This window comes from Mustela nivalis, assembly GCF_964662115.1.
Source record: "Mustela nivalis genome assembly, chromosome: 2".
NCBI classification, from domain to species: domain Eukaryota; kingdom Metazoa; phylum Chordata; class Mammalia; order Carnivora; family Mustelidae; genus Mustela; species Mustela nivalis.
In genome coordinates, this window is record NC_139021.1 from 110,352,666 (window position 1) to 110,372,520 (window position 19,855).

The following is a 19,855-nucleotide window of genomic DNA, read 5'->3' on the forward strand; positions in this document are numbered from 1 at the left end:
TGGAGGTGGGTGGGAGGGATGGGGTGGCTGGGGGCGGACACTGGGGAGGGCATATGCTATGGTGAGTGCTGTTAACTGTGTAAGACTGACGATTCACAGACCTGTATCCCTGAAACAAATATTATAGTATATGTTAATTTGAAAAAAACAAACAACAACAGCAACAACAAAAGCTCCTGCAAGACAGACTCACTACTAAGTGAGAAGCTCATAGAGCAGCCACGGTAAGTGCTGGATCTATTACATAACAGGTAAGTTCTCTGTACACATAAAGCATTGATATTCTGGCATATCGGGTCTTTTCTGTGATTTTGGTTAGCATAAATCCTTTCTTCAAAACCTGATAATCTTTAAGTAAACTGATGAAGTCATAATAATAAAAACAGAAAACTCGGGGCGCCTGGGTGGCTCAGTGGGTTAAAGCCTCTACCTTCGGCTCAGGTCATGATCCCAGGGTCCTGAGACCCAGCCCTGCATCAGGCTGTCTTCTCCGCAGGGAACCTGCTTCCTCCTCTCTATGCCTGCCTCTCTGCCTACTTGTGACCTCTGTCTGTCAAATAAATAATAAAATCTTTAAAAAAAAATAAACAAACAGAAAACTGAAGTTTCTGCACAATTATGAAGCCAAATTAGACTCAGTCTTAGGAACCAGCTGGCCTCCATCTGATTATTTTGTTTTAATAGTTACTCACATTTTACATTTCTTAATGAATTATCTCTCTCTGAATTTAGACATTCTTTTTTTTTTAAGATTTTATTATTTATTTATTTATTTGACAGAGAGAGAGATCACAAATAGGCAGAGAGACAGAGAGATGAGGAGAAGGAGGCTCCCCGCTGAGCAGAGAGCCCCATGCGGGACTCGATCCCAGGCCCCTGGGATCATGACCCGAGCTGAAGGCAGAGGCTTAACCCACTGAGCCACCCAAGCGCCCCTGAATTTAGACATTCTTATGTAATTATTTCAAGATGTATTTCCAAGACTGAAAAACATTTGGAAACTTCTTTCTTTTTCCTGCTTTCATTTGGTTTGCCTGCTCATTCTTCCCAGCTTCTCCTCTATCGTATCACCCAGTTGGCTCTCCAAACCAAGGCTCCTTATCTTGCCATATCTGTGAGCTCAGCTTTTAAGAGAAGCATTAACACTTTTTTGAAGTTCCTCAATTCAAGGTCTCCCCAGCAATTCACTACTTTTTATCAAAGTGAATACAATTCGTGGATTCCAGTAGATTCAAGAGCACCAGACCACCTCGCTTACCATCATTGTGTTGTGCGATTTGTGTCACTGTAGCGAGGTCAGTCCCCACTAAGTACAGAAGAGAATTGAGTGGCTCTGTTTGTGAATCCTTATCTCCTTACCTGCACATTAGATCAGCTTATGGAACACGGAAGAATATATGCACATTCTATGTATGTCTAAAAATATATATCTGAGTATATTTACAAATGCATGTTATATATTGTATATGTGTATATCTGTTTTTACATAATAAACTTTGTATAATATACATGTACTTATAATGCATATATTTATACACACCTATACTCCTTAGAATATGTGTGCAAAGACACAGGCACAAGTCAGAAATAATTACTTTCCCTTGAATAAATATTCTGCCAAACAATTTTAATTATCTAAGCATTAATATACCCTTTCTAGTGACCTTAAGATTCCGTGTTTCAAACGTTCATTTTGAAGCATCTCATCACAAAATGTGGCTGAATTTATCAAACAGGCCAAAATGGATCTATTAGGTTAATTTTTTTAAAAGCTTCTTGGTCTATGAAACCTGTACTGCTTGTGGAAAATATTTATATTCATTCAATAAGCCTAAGTTACATACAATATGTAATATTCATATTCACTTAACAAATATTTATGTTCAATAAAAAATTACAGAGCTCAACACTGTTCTAGGGGCAGGAACAAAAGACAATAAAACTTACATTTTCATGGTAAAACTTGGTAATGAATTATAAACAGATGTATATTATGGTATCAGGTCATAGTAATCACTGATAATAAAGATATAGCAGGTGTGGGAGTAGGAAGGACACAAGGTACTATGTTAAACATAGCAACCAAGAGAGTCCCATGTGGGAAGTGACACCAGAGCAGAGAATGGATCAAAATGAAAGAGATGCCATTTATTTGAGCATCTGGTTCACAAGCTCTACACCATCAAGGATGGAGAGGGTCTTAAAGGTAGCAAGTTAGCCTGCCACAAGGTCATCAATGCTGGGAAAAGATAAGAAATTCCCAAGTCAGAGACAAAGGACTGTGTTACTCATAGCACAGCAGACCTCACGACCTCCACCTTGCCCTTGGTCTCCAGCCCTGGGAAGATGTGAAAGCTGACCCAGGTCAATGTTGCCCATAGAGAATGGGTCTATGACATAAAGAGGAACCCCAAGCATAGGGAACCCCCAATCTTAAGAAGGGGACTGCTAGACAACCTATCCAGTCCCTGCTCCAGAGAGGGACACTGTCTTTATTATACTGGTCCGCAACAAACCTGCCCCATATCCTACCAGAGATACTAACTCTGTTTTCTAAGGCTATGCAAGCATCCTTGAAAAGAATCCGAAACAAAAACTGATCTGAGATGTGCAGACCATGTCTGGGAGAATAGTCTCCTCATGTCAGCTTTTAACAAACACCAGAATCACCGGAAAGCTTGTTCCAACACATATTGCTAGGGTTAACCCCCAGCGCTCCTGATTCAGTCTGTCTGAGGCAAGTCTCAGTGCTTGCATTCCCTAAAGTTCCTGGGAGATAGTGATATTGTTGATCAGGAATCCACACTTTGAAAATCACTGCTTTAAGTCTGTTAAACAGACCGTGTTTTGTTGTGTTGTCCCTGATTCGCTTCCATTTCGCTCTGCTTTATAATCAGAAAATCACGATTCTAAATTGCGTCTGCATCTTGGGATCTTTCATTCCATTAAATCTGGTAAGTAATATCTCTTATTAGAAACAATTCTCATATCTTATAATGTGGCTCAGCTCACTGACTTTTATACTCTATTCCAGACACGAAACAAAAGAGACAGTTGCAATAATAGAGAAAAAAAGAATCCTGTTTACAAAATTAACTCAGTACTCTTATAATCTGAATAGTAACCTTGTGCCTAGAGTTGATATTAATGACATTCCAGTTTTTAGCTACAAGATGCCTTGATGGAAACGCAGATGTCTGCATTGTCTAAAGAGCACTGATCATTTCCATTTACTGCAACCTACACTTGGTTACTGCAGCTCTAAAAATTCTTTTAGGTCAAAATTGATCTTTAAATGACCTAATAATATTAGATATTTCAGATTATGCCCATGTCCATAAAGCTATACCATTAACACATAAATATGCCTTACGGCTATGTCAAAATGGTCTCAACCACTGCAGTGTTTTGTTGTTATAGCTCGAAAATCTAACCGTTCTATGAAATTAATTCCATAAAGCGCACAGACATGCAGTGAGTGAGAAAAACACTCACTCCTATTTAAAATATTTTCACATTCACCATCTATTTTAACAAAGAAATTTTGTAGGAATTATCGCATTACCCAAATTTAACACTAGAATGTAGATTTGGAGATTTGCTTTCAGTTTCTCTTAATCCAAGGATTGACTCTATTTCACCTATAGATGGCGCTTATGCCCATATTACTTAGCATTGTAGTAAAAATTGTGAAAAAGTTCTCTCTTAAAAAAAAAAAAGTTGGCAATAAGTATTAGAGCAGTTCACAAACAGAAAGTAGGGCAAACTCTCACTTTACATATGACATCACAATTCCTGCAAAAATACTACAAAATCGACAATATATCAAGGATGCAGAGAATAAATTGTGTGTGCACATTCTCCCTCTCCCTGCAAACAGTGGAAGTGGGATTTGAACTCAGGTGGGCTTGACCCCAGTTTGTCAGTATCTCATACCAAACACCAAGCCCTAATACACAGAAATCCTTCTCATGATGCTCTGCTACAAAGTACATTTTTGCCTTTGTTACCACCCTTCCCTCTTTGTGTTGGACCTCAGGGATGTGTAACAGTTTTTATCACAGCTTCTCCCTCTGCCCCTCCCCCAGGCTCATGCTCTCTCTCAGACTCTCTTAAATAAATAAATAAAAGATTTTTAAAAATGACTTTTTAAAACGTTTTCAAGCCCCAAAATTGAGAAAGTAGTGGAGCCCCCCAAAGATCTCTCAGCCAACCTATCCATATTTCATCTTAAATCCCATGGCCAATTTTATTTCATCTCTACTCCCAACATAATGAGAAACAGATTGTTTTAAAGCAAACTTCCAGACATCATATCATTTCATCTGGAAATGTCTTATGATGTAGATCTAAAGCATAAAAACATTTTTTAGAACATAACCACAATGTCAGTAACACCTTTAAAAACCAAGCAAATAATGAATTCCTTAATATTATCAAATATCCATGCAATGTTCACACTTCTGTGATTGTCTCATAAATGTATTTTTTATAGTTTGTCCAAATCAAGAATAAACACTCCCATATACTGCATTTGGTTTATAGGCATCTTAAGACTCCACGTGGGACACCTGGCTGGCTCACGTGGTATAGCATGGGATTGTTGATCTCAGGGTCATGTGTTTGAGTCCCATGCTGGGTGTAGACATTACTTTAAAAACAAACAAACAAAAAGACTCTATCTACACCAGTTTCCTTCCTGTTTTCTTATTTCTTTATGCCTGTATGTTTACTGATGGCATCCCCCAATCCCAATAATGTAATTTATTCTTGAGAATACTCTCTATTGATTCCTTTTCTGTAGAGGGCAATCTGTTTCCTCTAAGACAGTGAGTATATCCAATTTGTATCCCCATTTTACCTTTCAATGATTATCTTCTTTCCCCAAATGGCCATGTTAAATTCAGTCTATCCAAGCACTATACCCCTAATCCAGTTCCACCCCTCAGTCCCTCCCAGCAATCATCTCCTCCCACACCACATCCACACCACAAAGCTCCCATCCTCAACCTCACACCTGGGCTGGAATACCTAAGGCTCCTTTTTTGTGATCCCCATCTCTCCTGACCAGATGCTGCACAAGGAGCCACTCACACCTTCTAGCAGTTGACTTAACCCAACACAGGGCTTACTTCCTAAATAAGAATCAGGTTTAGTTCTGAATTTCTCTTGAAAAGGTCTTTTTTCATTATGATAGGAAAAATTCAAGAAAGTGTTGCCATTCCCTGAATTTCCACCCTCCTATCAAAATATCAAGGTATGCCTTCAAGAATAATTAGTATGTGATGGGAGGTTTTTCTTCCCAGTTTTGTTTGGTTACTCCTTTTTCCATGTCCTGCAAATAGACTGGTCAAGCTTAAATGTAAAAAAATAATAATAATAAAAAGTAAGAGTTACGTAATTACTAGAAGAAAACATGGGTGAGTTCCCCCATAACTTAAGAAAGAATAAAACTTTCCTAACTATGACTAAAAATTCAGATGCAGAGCTCACATAGTTCAGTCACTAGAGCATCAGACATTTAAAAATCTAGATGCAATAAAATAAAATACAGACAGACCTGACCACATAAAATTATAAACAACCAACCAATCAAGTCCTCTACAAAATAAAAGAAAAACCAAAATCAAAAGAAAAATGACAACCTAGAATTAAGTGTCTGCAACTTACATGACAAAGCAAGGGTTAGGGTCCCTATATAAAGAATTTCTAAAAAGGAAAAAAACAATAGCCCTCTAAATATGGGCAAAAACTGTGAAGAGAAAACTCACAGGAAGAGAAATGCAAATGGTACTAAACTTAGAAGATCAAGCTTACCCTTTAAAAAGAAAAATATTAAAAAAAAGTATATTGAACTATTTCCCTCCTATTGGACTGGCAGAAATCCAAAAGAATAACCACACATACTTAATTTGTTATATGCATAAAAGCATCCTCATATCCTGTTCAAAAATCAAAAAAGATTAACCACCATTAAGTGAAATACGGCAATAGTTAGCTAAATTATACATGAATTTACCATTTAACCCAGAAATCCCACTTCTGGGGACCAGCCACAAGGGCACACTGATCAAAGAAAGAAGAGGTTATATCACTATTTATATTTGCAAAAGACTAAAAAAACCCCAAATATTGATTACTAATGAACTCGTGGAATGTGTTATGTTATACTCACACCATGAAGTGCTAAGCAACTGGAAAAGGAACTGAGGAATATCTCTTTGTGGCACTACAGAGTGAACTCCATAGTACATTATTAAGTGACAAAGTTTAAGTTAGCGGCGCCTCAGTGGCTCAAATGGTTAAGCATCTGCCTTCAGGTCCTGGGATCCAGCCAGAGTCAGCACACCTGCTTCTCCCTCTCCCTGTGCCTCCCCAACCGCTCAGGCTCTCTCTCTGTATTCTTTGTCTCAAATGAATAAATAAAATCTTAAAAAGCAAAACCAGCAAAAAAAAAAAAAAAAAAAACCCACAAAAAACAACAACAAAAAAAGAACTGGGTGCCTAGATGGCTCAGTCATTAAGTGTCTGCCTTCAGCTTGGGTCATGTTCCTGGGATCATACCAGCATCCCTCCCCACTCTGCAGGAAACCTGCTTCTCCCTCCTGCACTCTCCCTACTTGTGTTCCCTCTCTCACTGTCTGTCAAATAAATAGACTCTTTAAAAAAAGAAAACCCACAAAGTTTAAGTGAAAATCAAGTACAATATGACAAAGAGCTACATATGGGCCTTCTTATATTAAAAATAACAAAATGAGAATCACTATATTGCATATCTAAAATTAATATGAAATTGTATGTTGATTTCACTGGAATTAAAATAAAAACTTAGGGGCGCCTGGTGGTTCAGTGGGTTGAGCCTTGACCTTCAGCTTGGGTCATGATCTCGGGGTCATGAGATGGAGCCCCACATCAGGCTCTCTACTCAGCAGGGGGCCTGCATCCCCCCCCACCCCCCTCTGTCTGACAAATAAATAAATAAAAATATTTAAAAAGAATAAATGAGTAAAATAAAAAATAAAAACTTTAAAAAATGGCTACCCACATTGGGTAAGAGCAGGAGTAGCATAAGGGGACAGAGAGAAGCCAGACTGATCTCTGAATATGCTTTGCTAAATTTATATTCACAATCCATCTTTAGAAAAATTTAAATATTTTTAATACTTATACTTTAAATATTTTTAATACTTATACAAAAACAATAATCCAAATGAAAACAAAACCCTAAAAACAAAGAGCAAATGAAAGAAATCAATCAAATTGTGTCTCAATTTGATGGTATACCTCAGAGAGGAAATACCTGCTAAGCTTAAGACACAGGAATGTGACTATGTGCCACAATGGGAATACACTGAAGGATAAGAGAACTGAAACAAACAAAACAAAACACCAAAAAACAAAAGAAAACCATCGAAAAAAGATTCACAAATCTGACCACATCAACATGTAAAACTTTCATATTACCAATGATGCCACAAAGTGAAAAAATAAGACAAACTCTGGAGAACATATTTACAATGAATAGAACAAAGATTACTATACAACACTCATAAAGGATATTTATCAATCAGTAAGAAATACAGAACAAAATTAATGGAAAGGTATGTAAAACTATACAAAACATATAAATCAACATTTCACAGAAGAAAAGTGAAAGGCCCAATCCTATCCAAAATCAGAGAAATACAAATCAAAACAATAGGGTTTTCATCTTTCATCAGACTGGCCATAATTTTGAAATAACGGTATCAACTGTGAACAAGGAGACAAAGAAAGCTGTTCTGTCACCTAACAGCTGGTGGGAGTCGTATGGTCACTTAGACCAATTTGGCAGCATAAAGTGACACTGGAAATGCTTAGTCTCTCTGACCCAACAATATGTATCATGCGTGTACACTACAGAATACTTGAAATGCTTGTTCTTCTACAGGGAGAGAAAATGTAAAAGATGGTCACTGCACAATTATTCATAATAATGATAAACAGAAATGACATAAGAAACAGACAACTAAAATGTATGCTGTCATAACAGAATATTAAAAGGAATGAAGTAACCAATTTGGATAGATCTTAAACACAATATTAAATTCTCAACACAGGGCCACCTGCGTGGATCAGTTAGTTAAGCATCCAGCACTCGATTTCAGCTCAGGTCGCGATTTCGGGGTCGTCAGATCAAGCCCCATGTTGGGGTCAGCAAGAGATCTGCTAGAAATTCTTCTTTTCCCTGCCCCTCCTGCTTGTGTGTGCTCTCTCTTGCTCTTTCTCAAATAAATAAATAAATCTTTTAAAAAAAAAAAAAGGCAGCGAAAACAATCCTGACAAGTTTGTCAAGAAGAATTTGTTCAGTAGAACAAACTGGAGAACTTATATTCCTGACTTCAAACTTGCTATAAAGCGACAGTATCAAACACAAGGAACCAGCATGATAATATCCACATATGAATATTATCATCTCCACAAATGAACAGAAGTGGGAGTCCAGAAACAAACCCATACACCTATGGTCAACTGACGCTCAACAAGGGTGCCAAGATCATTCAATGGGAGAAAAAAAGAGTCTCTTCAACAAATGGTATTGGAACTGAATATCCACATGCAAATGAATGAAAATGGACCCCTTCCTCATATCATATACAAAAATTAACTCTAAATAGATCAAAGACCTAAATGTGAGAGCTAGAAACAATAACACTCTTAGGAAAAATACACGAGTGAATCTTCATGATCTTAGAATGACAACAGATTCTTAGATATGACCTCAAAGGCAAACACAACAAAGGAAAAGAGATCCTTTTGTGAATCAAAGGATATACTTTCAAGAGAATGAAGAGACAACTCACAGAATAGGAAGAAATATTTGAAAACCACATATGTGATAAAAATCTATTACCCAAAATACTCTTCAATAAATCCAATTAAAAACAGGCCAAGGATTTGAATGGACATGTCTGCGAAGCAGATACACAAATATCCAACAAGCACTCGAAAAGGTACTCATTAGACATTAGGGAAAAGCAAATCAAAACCACAATGACATGCTACTTCATATCCACTATGATGGCTATAATATGACATCAAGTGCTGTCAATAAAGAGGGGAAACTAACCTTCATGCATTGCTGGTGGAAATATAAAATTGTGCACATTATGAAAAACAGGTGGTTCGGTGGTAATTTAAAACTACAACTAATGCATGATCCAGCATTTTCACTTCTCAGTAAATACCCAGAAGAACCAAAGACATGTATTCTATCAAAATTTGCACATGAATGTTCAGGGCCTCACTACCCAACAGCGGTAAAGAAGAAACAAGCCAGACCTCTGTTAACCAGTAAATGGATGAACAGAACTCGGGTCCTTCTACACAGTGGAATATTCTTCAATGATAGAAATGAAGTCTTGGTAAAAAGGCACACTTAGCTATAAAACGAAGGTCTGAGGATCTCATGTATAACACGGTGACTACAGCTGATATCACAATTAAAATCTGTTGACTCCAGAGCTTAAATACTCTCACCAAAAAAACAAAAACAAAAACCCAAAACAAAGAAAGAAAGAAATATGTGAGGTGAGGGATGTGTTAGATTAGATGGGAGGAATCCTCTCACAATGTATACGAATATCAAAATCATCACAATGGGGCGCCTGGGTGGCTCAGTGGGTTAGGCCGCTGCCTTCGGCTCGGGTCATGATCTCGCGTCCTGGGATCGAGTCCCACATGGGGCTCTCTGCTCAGCGGGGAGCCTGCTTCCTCCTCTCTCTCTCTCTGCCTGCCTCTCCAACTACTTGTGATTTCTCTTTGTCAAATAAATTTAAAAAAAAAAATCATCACAATGTTCACTACATACCTTATAGTTCTGTCAAATATACCTTAATAAAGCCAGAAAAGAAAAACAATGAAGTCTGTAACGTGCTCCAATATGATGAAGTTTAAAAACATTACACAAGGTGAAGGAAGACACACATAAAATATACATTTTGTATGACTATACTCCTACAAAAGATCCAGAAGATCCAAGTCCATACTGACAGAAAGTAGATTAGTGGTTTCCAGGGTCTGAGAATTTTGGAGTTATTTTAAGGACGTGCGGTCAACTTATTCTATAAAAATTCGAGGTTTTGTAAAGGGAAAACAAAAACAAACCAAGACCGGGGGAAAGCTCTCTACATGGGCTTTAGTAATACCTTCTCCTAAAAAACCTCATTAACTGGGTTCTGCTTGGTAATCTGTCTTTTGCTTCCACTGAAGAATAATTATAGTCATTTATTTTGTGGTTTGCCACAAGAAGGTTGTTCATCATTTATATAAAGAGAAACAGAAGTTTTTTATTCAGCTCTTGATCCCAGAAAGTCTTTAGGCTCCAAAAGGAATAGGATGCTCTATGCATGTTTTTTTTGGGGGGGGGGGATGGGGAGGGAGTGTGGGGGAGTCATGGTCAAAAGTCTGAAATATTTGCAAGTTTGATAACCACGTGACTTTATATGATGTGTGTGTGTGTGTGTGTGTGTGTGTGTGCGCGCCACTTTGCCCTATTGATCTGCTAATCCAATGCTACTGGTCTACACACCTCAACATCACCTGCAACCTTGTTCAAAACCAAAACTCTCCAGCCCCATTCTATGGTTTAAAACACCTCCCAGTTTTGATCTGATGCACACTAAAGTCTGAGAAACACTGTGTCAGGCTGGTTCCCTCAGGTTCATTTTATCTATTTCTACTTTTCTATTTTAAACACAAGTCATAATCCTCATAAGTTCCATTATAAAACAAAGCAGAAAATGACTTCAATAACTCACACAGGACTTCTTCATATTTTGCTGGTCTCCCTTGGAAAAATGCAGAAATCTCTGAAGGCAGAGCTGGGATGGAGAAAGAGGAATGAAGTCATTAAAGGTACAGACTGCCTTGCAGTTCCCGGACCTGCCTTCTTAAAAAGCTGCAAACATCACGTGGGTGAAATGCCCCTCTGTGGGAGAATACTCTTTTCACCTCGCAGAAGGGGCAGGAAAGGACGTATGTAAACCACCCACACAACTACGTCTGACTGTGATTTGGCCATGCAGAGCTTGAGTGTGCAATTTTTCACTGGGTGAATGGAACTATCGTCTAGGACATTTTTAAACAATGTCTGTACCCCTATGTTCTGTTTCAAAGAAATTTTTAAAATGACAAAAATTGGTTAAGCAAATTATAATACGCTAAATGAAGGAACACGAAACCTTCAGCAAAGGTTGTACAACAAAAGTTGTTACATCTGTATTTCCTTGTTTACTCAAGTTAGAGAAGGCAACCAAAGCTAAGAAAAAAAGGATGGAGGCACTTTCAAGTGAGTGTACATTTTGTTTTTCTAAAGCATTGCAGTTTCTCAAATGGCTATCTTTTCTTAAACCAGTGGTGATGTGGTCAGTACAGGACTGGGGTAGGAAAACTCAACGTTTCCTCTGGGTTCTGCCCCAACACAAAGACAGGGAAATTCACTTACATTTTCAGCACCAATTTCTTCTCAACCTTCAAGAAGAAAAATAAGTAACTCTCCTTGTACTGCTGTCTTGTAAAGAACTCAACAGCACAGCTTTCAATGCCAGATTCATTGTGTGAGCAGAGCTCAGTATCTGGGAAGAGGGAGCACAAAACAAAGAGTAAGGGTTGAACTGGGATTGGTGAGACAAAACTGACTCACATCTAGTTTTAAGGCCCTTTCCCACAAATCCCTGGAATGCCTCCAGCACAGTTCTATTTCCCAGGTCATCTAACCATCCTTCACTCCTTCCAGCCCAGCTGCCCTGGTCCAGGCTTCTCTCCATTAGGCAGCCTGGGAGCTTCTGAATGGGGCAATATTCTCAATTCTCACTTGTTGTGAACACGCCTGTGAAAACCTAGGATCTGCTCCTCTCTCCGAACTACACTCTGCTCAAAACTCACTCAAGAGGTGCCTGGGTGGTTTGGTTGGTTAAGCAAATGACTCAATCTCAGCTCAGGTCTTGATCTCAGGGTCATGAGCTCAGCCCTGCAGTGAGCCTACTTAAAAACAAAAAAGAGAGAGAGAGAGAGAGAGAAAGAAAAAGAAAAGAGAAAAAACCTCAAATAGTTGTAGGATTCTCTCCAACTAACATATACTTAGAGACTCCTCCTTCTTACTTTCCAAGATGTGCTTTTCTAACGTAGATGAGAAAGACACCTGAGGGGCAAATTCATTTTAGCTGGAATTGTCACCCAGGCCCAGAGTTCCAATGTATTTGTTATTCCATAGACTCTCAGGTCAGACCTTCTATAAATTCAAATCAAGACTGCTGACAACTGTTACAAACCTAAGTTGGATACAATTATATGGTCTCTATTAGAGGCTTTGAAGACATCTAGAAATCCCATACACAGAGCTACTACATGGTTAAGATTCAAACGTTCAGATCGTTTATCTGCTAGTGTTGTGACATAGGGTACATAATAATAGCATGGGTGAAATGAAAAGAGTGGAGAGAAAGGAGCTGATCTGAGAAAAGGACCAAAAACATGAATGAGTCTTTTTTTTTTTTTTTAACACAAATGAGTCTTAAATGAATTTTGCTAAGTGAAATAAGCCAAACTCAGGAGATACATATTATATAATGCCGTTGACATTCTGAAAAGGGTAAAATTGTAAAACATAGACCAAAGGGTTGGTTGAAAAAGGCAAGGTTGAGTAATGACCACGGGGAATGAATTAGATTATCCATGAGCCCGACTGACATAAACAAATGATGGAATAAATAAATGAGGAAAATGAAAATCTTTCCTTTACAGAAGAATCCCGATAAACATATAAGTAAAACAGAAAAATCTCCTTTTAGAACACCACAGTAAAAGTGGTTGCAGGCAAGACCCAACAATGAAAGCGAAAATTAGTGGCCAAAACTATAAATATAAACAGGATACCTGGGTAGCCTCAGAGTTTCTCCTCAAATTTACTAACACTCCTGGTGGTTTTAAAATATGACCATAAATTCGAAAAGGGGCTAAGTGAATTTCCTCTGTCCCTGGGTGTGCACTGGACTTAGCCAATCCACTCTTAAGTGTAGACTGGATATGGAAAAATCCTAAATATATAGTGCAGAAACCCCGCTGATACCACCTTAACCAAGTACTAAAGGTTAGTATGACGAATCATGTTGATATCATGTGTCACCTGATACATAGGTAGAGCACATCCTTCCAAGGGTATTCTTCCTAAAAATATATACCTGTCCAATAAGGAGAAAACATTGGACAAGCGTAAATTCAGAGGCACTTTTCACAATACCTAACCACTATTCTTCAATCATGTGAATGCCATGAAAGACAAGGAAAGACCAAAAAACTTACAGGTTGGAGCAGACATAATGATTAAATAAATGTATCGTGGTATCTGGACAGAATCCTGGATCAGTAAAAGGGCATTCGTGGAAAACCTGACGGAATCTGAACAAACTCTGTAATTTCGTTAATACAATTGCGCCCGAGTTGCTTCCAGTTTTGATAACGGTACCATCGCTCTGTTAAAATGTTAACATTGGGGGAAGTTGCGTGAAGTGTATGTGGGAGGTTGCAGGAGATGAGAGCGTGCTTTCTTCAAGTTTGGTATACTGACAGTTTTTTACACATGAACAGTTTTTAGTATTAATACCGAATTGCTAGCTTGCTGCTTTTCTCATTCCAGAATAACCATGCTGGTCACAGATAGCGGTACAGAGATGAAATCCAAACACAGCTTCCCTTCTCTTGGCTTGCGTCTAAAATTTGGTCGAAGGACCAGGACAAAAGCCTGGCTCCAGGCAGCAGGAGTGAGTACCTCAGACAGCAATCTCTCAGCTCAGCAGACTGGGCAGAAACTCTCCAGCTGGTTTCTCAAGACAAGCTCATGGGGTACACCGGGGAAGAGAATCTTGAGAGAGGTACTGAATCATTTATGCGCCAGATATACATGGTAAACGCCTCTAATCTTCACAAAACCCCTGCTAGGTCAGTACGATGAGTAACTTTTTAAGACTTAGGGTTAGATAGCCCTCTTAAGGGTAGACGCACTTTCCCAGCACTAGCTGCCAGGAGCAGAGTTCTAGCTCCTCGCCGCCACCTCAGCGCCGCTCCCTTCGTCTGCGCAATGAGTCCCCGCCTTCTCCTCCCGGCTCCTACGTTCCGGGCCTCCAGCTCCTCGCCGCCCCGCGCCCGCGCCGCGCCGCTCCCTCCCTAAACAGTGGTGCGTCCCCGCCTTCTCCTCCTGGCCAGTCCTTCACCCGCCTCCAGCTCCTACCCGCCACCGCGCCGCTCCCTCCCTCTGCGCAAGTGCGTCCCCGCCTTCTCCAAGCTCATCCGTTCCGGCCTCCAGCTCCTCGCCGCCCCGCGCCGCTCCCTCTCTCTGCGCAAGTGCGTCCCCGCCTTCTCCTCCCCGCTCGTCCGTTCCCGGCCTCCAGCTCCTGGCTGCCCCGTGCCGTGCTGCTCCCTCCCTCAACAGAAGTGCTTCCCCGCCTTCTCCTCCCGGCTGGTCCTTCATCCGCCTCCAGCTACTCGCCGCTGCCGCGCCGCTCCCTCCCTCTACCGATGTGAGTCCACGCCTTCTCCTCCCCGCTAGACATTTCCCGGCCTCCCGCTCCTCTCCTTTGCCGCGCTGTTTCCTCCCTCTGCGCATGTGCATCCCCGCCTTCTCCTCCCCGCTGGACCGTTACCCGCCTCCAGCTCCTCGCCGCTGCGCTGTTTCCTCCCTCTGCGCATGTGCATCCCCGCCTTCTCCTCCTGGCTTGTTCTTCCCCGGCCTCCAGCCCCTACTGCAAAACCTTCTTTGGCTTCCGGGTTCACGAGGTGAGGGAGTTAGGGGTGAGTCCTGGGGGATGGGGGCGAGTGCCTAAGGGGCCCTGTGCGGCCCGGGGGTCCGGCGGGGGTGCCCGGTAGTGGGTCGGAGCCCCGCGGGCACCAGACCGACCCCTGGATTCTGCATTGCCTGCAGAGTTGAAGGGCCGGCGAGCGGCGGCGTCTCTGCATGAGGGACCAGGGTCCGGAGTGGGAACCTTGGCTCTCGGGTTCCCAAGGCCCGCAGGTGTCCGGCTGCAGCGCTAAGCTGGCCGCGCGGACCTGCGGCGGCGGGTGGGGAGTTTACATGCGTGACGTGTGCGCCAGACCCACGGGGAGGGGGTGGGGCTGCGGGTAGGGGTGAGTGTGCTTGTGCGACATGCGTGCACGCTTGGCGTTATGACGCGTGTGTGTTTGCGCGTCTTAAGTGTGCAGGGCTTCCTAGGAGGGGCGCCTTTGTAGGAGAACCAGGCAGGGTGTCTGATGTGAATGAGTTGCTCTGGCCGAATAGTCGACGTGATTATTCTGAGCACTCACATTATTTTTTTTTTAAAGATTTTATTTATTTATTTATTTATTTGTCAGAGAGAGAGAGAAAACATAAGGAGGCAGAGTGGCAGGCAGAGGCAGAGAGAGAAGCAGGCTCCATACCGCGCAAGGAGCCCAATGCGGGACTCCATCCCAGGACCCTGGGATCATGACCTGAGCCAAAGGCAGCGGCTTAACCAACTGAGCCACCCAGGCGTCCCCTGAGCACTCACATTTTGTTAGCTGCTCTTGTATTTGTTGTGTATGTAATAACGTGCGGCTGGAGCTTTGACAATTCTCTAGGGCTTTCATTGCTCAGTTAACTCATTTGTGCAATGGAGGAGGGGAGAGGCTGTACTAGCTAGCGACCAAGGCCCTTTCCCCGCTCTAACATTCCCCAGGCCCCCAGTTATTATTTATTATGTATTCATTTGTTATTTGTTATGTAAAAGCATGACAGTATCCTGAAGCCATCGCAGGCTGTGTGACAGTGGCAGGTCTGGGACAAATTTAAGAAGAGCGAGATGAGCTGGAGCTGGGAGGGTGGGCACGCTGGCTACACAGGAAATGTCACTTCTTTGGAGAGTCTGTGAGGGCAAACAGGGCAGCAGCCAAAAGGAAGGAAATTCTGTCATCACCCCTCCCTGAACACCCGCTCCTCCCCTCATTTTCCATTCCCCATTTGCCATTGTTGATGGCATCTAGGAAGATGCAGAGGTTCCTGCTCTCCTGGCCTTATAGACAGACGTACAGGATGGTAGTGCAGGCACGAGGTTATCTGTTTTGGCCTTATTTGAGAAATGAAAAAAACAAAAAAAAAAAAACCAAAAAAAACCTTGAGCCTGAGAAGGTGACTGACCAAGATCATGCAGTTTGTTGGTGGCAGAACCATGGTTAAAAGTGAGGTCTGCAAATTCCCAGGCCATGGCTCATTTTGTCACTGTTAATTACATCAAAGATAGTTTCTCATTAAAAGACCTTTTGAAAGTTGTAAGAAACAAACATTAAACATTTATTTTTTATCTTGCCTTAAATACCCCGATCTCCTTTTTCCAGAGGTTTCTTGGATTTTCTGACCTCAGGGGATTAATAGTGTTCACAGGAAAACAGATGAACAGCGTGGCTTGAGATTTTTAATTTTTAATTTTTCCCACATCAGTTCTGAAAAAGCCATAATGTTTCCTCCTTTAGGTTACTGTTAAATGTTCAACTCATCTTCTCATGTTTTTAATTTTTCTGTGTCACAGAACCTAAATTGGTAATAAATCAATAAGAAACAAATGTTTACATTCACTCAGTGAAAAGTATCATGTCTAAGCTCAACATCTATCGGAGCCACACATGGAGACGTAAGTATCTTGTATGTGGAGCTGTGTGGGCAGGTAAATTCAAGAACTGCAAGGCAGGCCAAGTCTCTTCTAACTTCCTTCTTCCTTCCTTCTTCCTCAGCTGTCCCTCCTCCACTAAGAGCAGAAAATGAACACATCCCAGGTGAGCTTTTTGTTTGTTTATTTCCACTTTATTTGAAAATGAGTTTTCTAAAATTTGAAAGGATTCATATTTTTAAACCAAAAAATATAGAGGGGCTCCTGGGTGGCTCAGTGAGTTAAAGCCCGTGCCTTTGGCTCAGGTCATGATCCCAAGGGTCTTGGGATCGAGCCCCACATTGGGCTCTCTGCTCAGCAGGGAGCCTGCTTCCCTTCCTCTCTCTCTGCCTGCCTCTCTGCCTACTTGTGATCTCTGACTGTCAAATGAATAAATGAAATCTTTAAAAAAAAAAAACCCAAAAAAATAGAAATAGGCAAGAATTACTTGAAGGGAAGTATATCAAGTATATCAAGCAAATTCAAAGAACAGTTGGTAGAATGAGAAGCAGGACTCTTAATTTCACAGAGTTGTGCAAGTTGTAAAACTTCCTTTGATTTTTCTAATAACACTGAAATTGCCTATAATCATTTCTGATAGACACAGCATTGTGCTAGAAGTGTATGGATGCTTTTCAGGGGACCAAGCAATGAGGTCTGAGTAGACAGCTCTCTCATGGTACTGCTTGATGCAGGAATAGGACTTTGAAGATCTGGTGGAATGGAGGGACCACGCGTCCTCCAGATGACTCTCCCTAAGGGTTTGTGTCAGCTTGTTCTCATCTCTAGCTTGAATAGCCGACTGTTCTGGCTTTGGTTTCTGCATTTCTCATTCATATTTCAACTTCATGAATGCATTCTTGCTTCTTCGACATTCACCTGAGTCAGCTCTGGAAAAGGCTACCAAATTGTAGTCAAATCCAGTTTTTGGCTTTGTCTTACTTGACCATCCTGCAGCATAATCCTCAGTCTCTATTGTCTCTGACACCTGCCTGCTAGCTTTCCTTTCTTAACTCTGATACATCTCCTTACTGTTCCTCACAAAGTTGTCTTTCCCTTTAGCCCCAGACGTTGCCTCTCCTTGGGTTTGTTGCTCAACCATCCTTGGCTCACTGCTTTTTTTCAGTCTGTGCTTTTTTTCTGACTGGTCTTCTCTCTCTCTCTCTCTTTTTAATAAAATACTTTTGAATTAGTAATAACATGGTTAAAGGTTAAGTGATGTTCCCTCTAGGAAGGGTGACATTTTTCATCTCAACTGAGACACTTCCACTGAGAATGAAAGAGGTTCCATAAAGTTATGATGGGACATCTGGCTATATTGGGACAGTCCCAGATAAACTGGAGTTATGGTCTTCCTGCTGTAGATATGTCTGTCTTGTTTGTCCTAGCAGTGCTGCTTTTTTCAGTTAAAAGATAATCTTGTATGCCCCCTACTTTTATTTGGAAGGGAATCCATCATCTTTAGGGCTTTCTGAACTTAGATGCAGCTGTACACCACTGGCATCCTGTTAAAATGCAGGTGTTGATTTAGTGGATCTGGTGGGGGCCCTGGGTTTTGCATTTCTAAAAAAGCTCCCAGGTGAAGCTGACTCTGCTGCTCAGGGAGCCACACTTTGAGTAACGAGTCTATACGTGATTTTCTGTTCTTCCTTTGCTTTTTTGTCACTTCTTAAAAGCCTGTCCCAGACATCTGTATCTAAACAGAACATGGATTGTTTCTTTGTTATAACTGCACAGTAATTCAAGCATGGACGTTCCATAGTTTGTTAACTGGTTATTGTTAGCTATGCATTATTTCAAACCTTTTGCTATTACAAACCATGTTCTAATGAATGACCTTGTACATATAGGTTTTTTCTATCCAATAAATTCCCAGAAGTGCGCTACCAGATCAACGGGTGCATAGAATTGATAACTCGATCATTCGGGATTATGGTATCATTTTGTATCACTCCCATCGACACCGCCTGAGTGCTTGTTTGTCCCAGCTTCTCCCATAAAACACGTGGTTCAACTTCTGGAATTTTGGCAGTGGAAAGATAAACATGGTATTTTATGAAGTTTATATCTGCAAGTTTCTTAACTATGAGTGAGGTTAAGTATTTTTTCATGTATCTGAAAGAGGTATTTACGTTTCTGTGAACCCTCTGTTCATATCTTTTGCCCATTTTCCTCTTAGGTTTGTGGCTTTTTTTGTTTTTCTTCTTCTTCAGTGTCTAGCTCTTTATAGATTAGGGATACTAGTGCTTGTCCATTTAATGGGTTGCAAACTCTTATTTTATGGGATGTGATTTGTCTTTCGATAGTTGACCCTGGTGTTTTCTCCCCATGCAGGTATTCTGTTTCAGAATGCCACATTTCACTTAGTCGTTTCTTTAGGCTCCCCTTGGCTGTGACAATTTCTCAGACTTCCCTTGTTTTTGATAACCTGGGCAGTTTTGAGGAGTACAGTTAGGTGTTTTGTAGAATGTCCCTCAATTGGGAATTGTCTGCTGTTGTTTTCATGATTAGACTGAGGTTATGGGTTTCTTGGAGGAAGACCACAGAGATAAAATGTGATTTGGTCTTATCATATCAAGGGTTAGTGCTCTGGACATGACTTATTACTTTGTTTTCTCTGTCCTCATACTGGACTCCTTGGAAGGAAGTGGGCAATTACACTATACCACTTACACTATACCTCCTTCCTGTTGGAGTAGCTACATGATTATGTACATAAATTATCAGGAATTCTGCATAGAGATTTTTCTGTTCTCTCCTATTTACTATCAGCATGAATTCATGGCTAGTTATTTTATATTTTGGTTATAGTACAATGATACCTTGTTCTTTTTGTTGCTCAAGTTGTTCCAGGTTGGTTAGTAAAAGCATCTTCTAGGGGCACCTGGGTGGCTGAGTTGGTTGAGTGTCCAACTCTTGATTTCGGCTCAGGTCATGATCTCAGGGTCCTGGGATCCAGCCCCACGTTGGGCTCTTTGCTGAGTGTGGGGCCTGCTTGAAATTTTCTCTCTTGGGGTGCCTGGGTGGCTCAGTGGGTTAAAACCTCTGCCTTTGGCTCAGGCTCAGGTCGTGATCCCGGGGTCCTTGGATGGAGCCCCACATCTGCCTCTCTGCTCAGCAAGGAACCTGCTTCCCCACCTCTCTCTGCCTGCCTCTCTGCCTAC

General features: G+C 41.1%; 1 protein-coding gene and 1 long non-coding RNA gene across 10 annotated transcripts in view; one reads left to right on the top strand and one right to left on the bottom strand.

Moving 5' to 3' along the window:
• The window catches only part of LOC309859868, a 79,160-nt gene extending 65,232 nt beyond the window's left edge, over nucleotides 1–13,928 (bottom strand). For 6 of the 9 annotated variants that reach the window (XR_014308981.1, XR_014308982.1, XR_014308983.1 and 3 more), the window contains exons 1-4: nucleotides 13,808–13,928; nucleotides 11,926–12,021; nucleotides 11,486–11,615; nucleotides 10,800–10,862 (exon numbers count right to left, since the gene is read on the bottom strand). This is a non-coding gene — a long non-coding RNA (uncharacterized lncRNA). Of the gene's footprint in view, nucleotides 1–10,799; nucleotides 10,863–11,485; nucleotides 11,616–11,925; nucleotides 12,025–13,807 lie in introns of all 9 variants that reach the window. The other 3 variants (XR_014308984.1, XR_014308985.1, XR_014308989.1) reach the window with 1 other exon arrangement.
• Nucleotides 1–19,855, top strand: part of LOC309859831 (lipase member K-like) — a 596,159-nt gene that overhangs the window by 433,224 nt on the left and 143,080 nt on the right. The window contains exon 2 of the mRNA XM_082720951.1: nucleotides 14,095–14,811. Coding sequence (XP_082577077.1) covers nucleotides 14,723–14,811 — 89 coding nt within the window. The 5' untranslated portion in view covers nucleotides 14,095–14,722. The remainder of the gene's footprint in view (nucleotides 1–14,094; nucleotides 14,812–19,855) is intronic.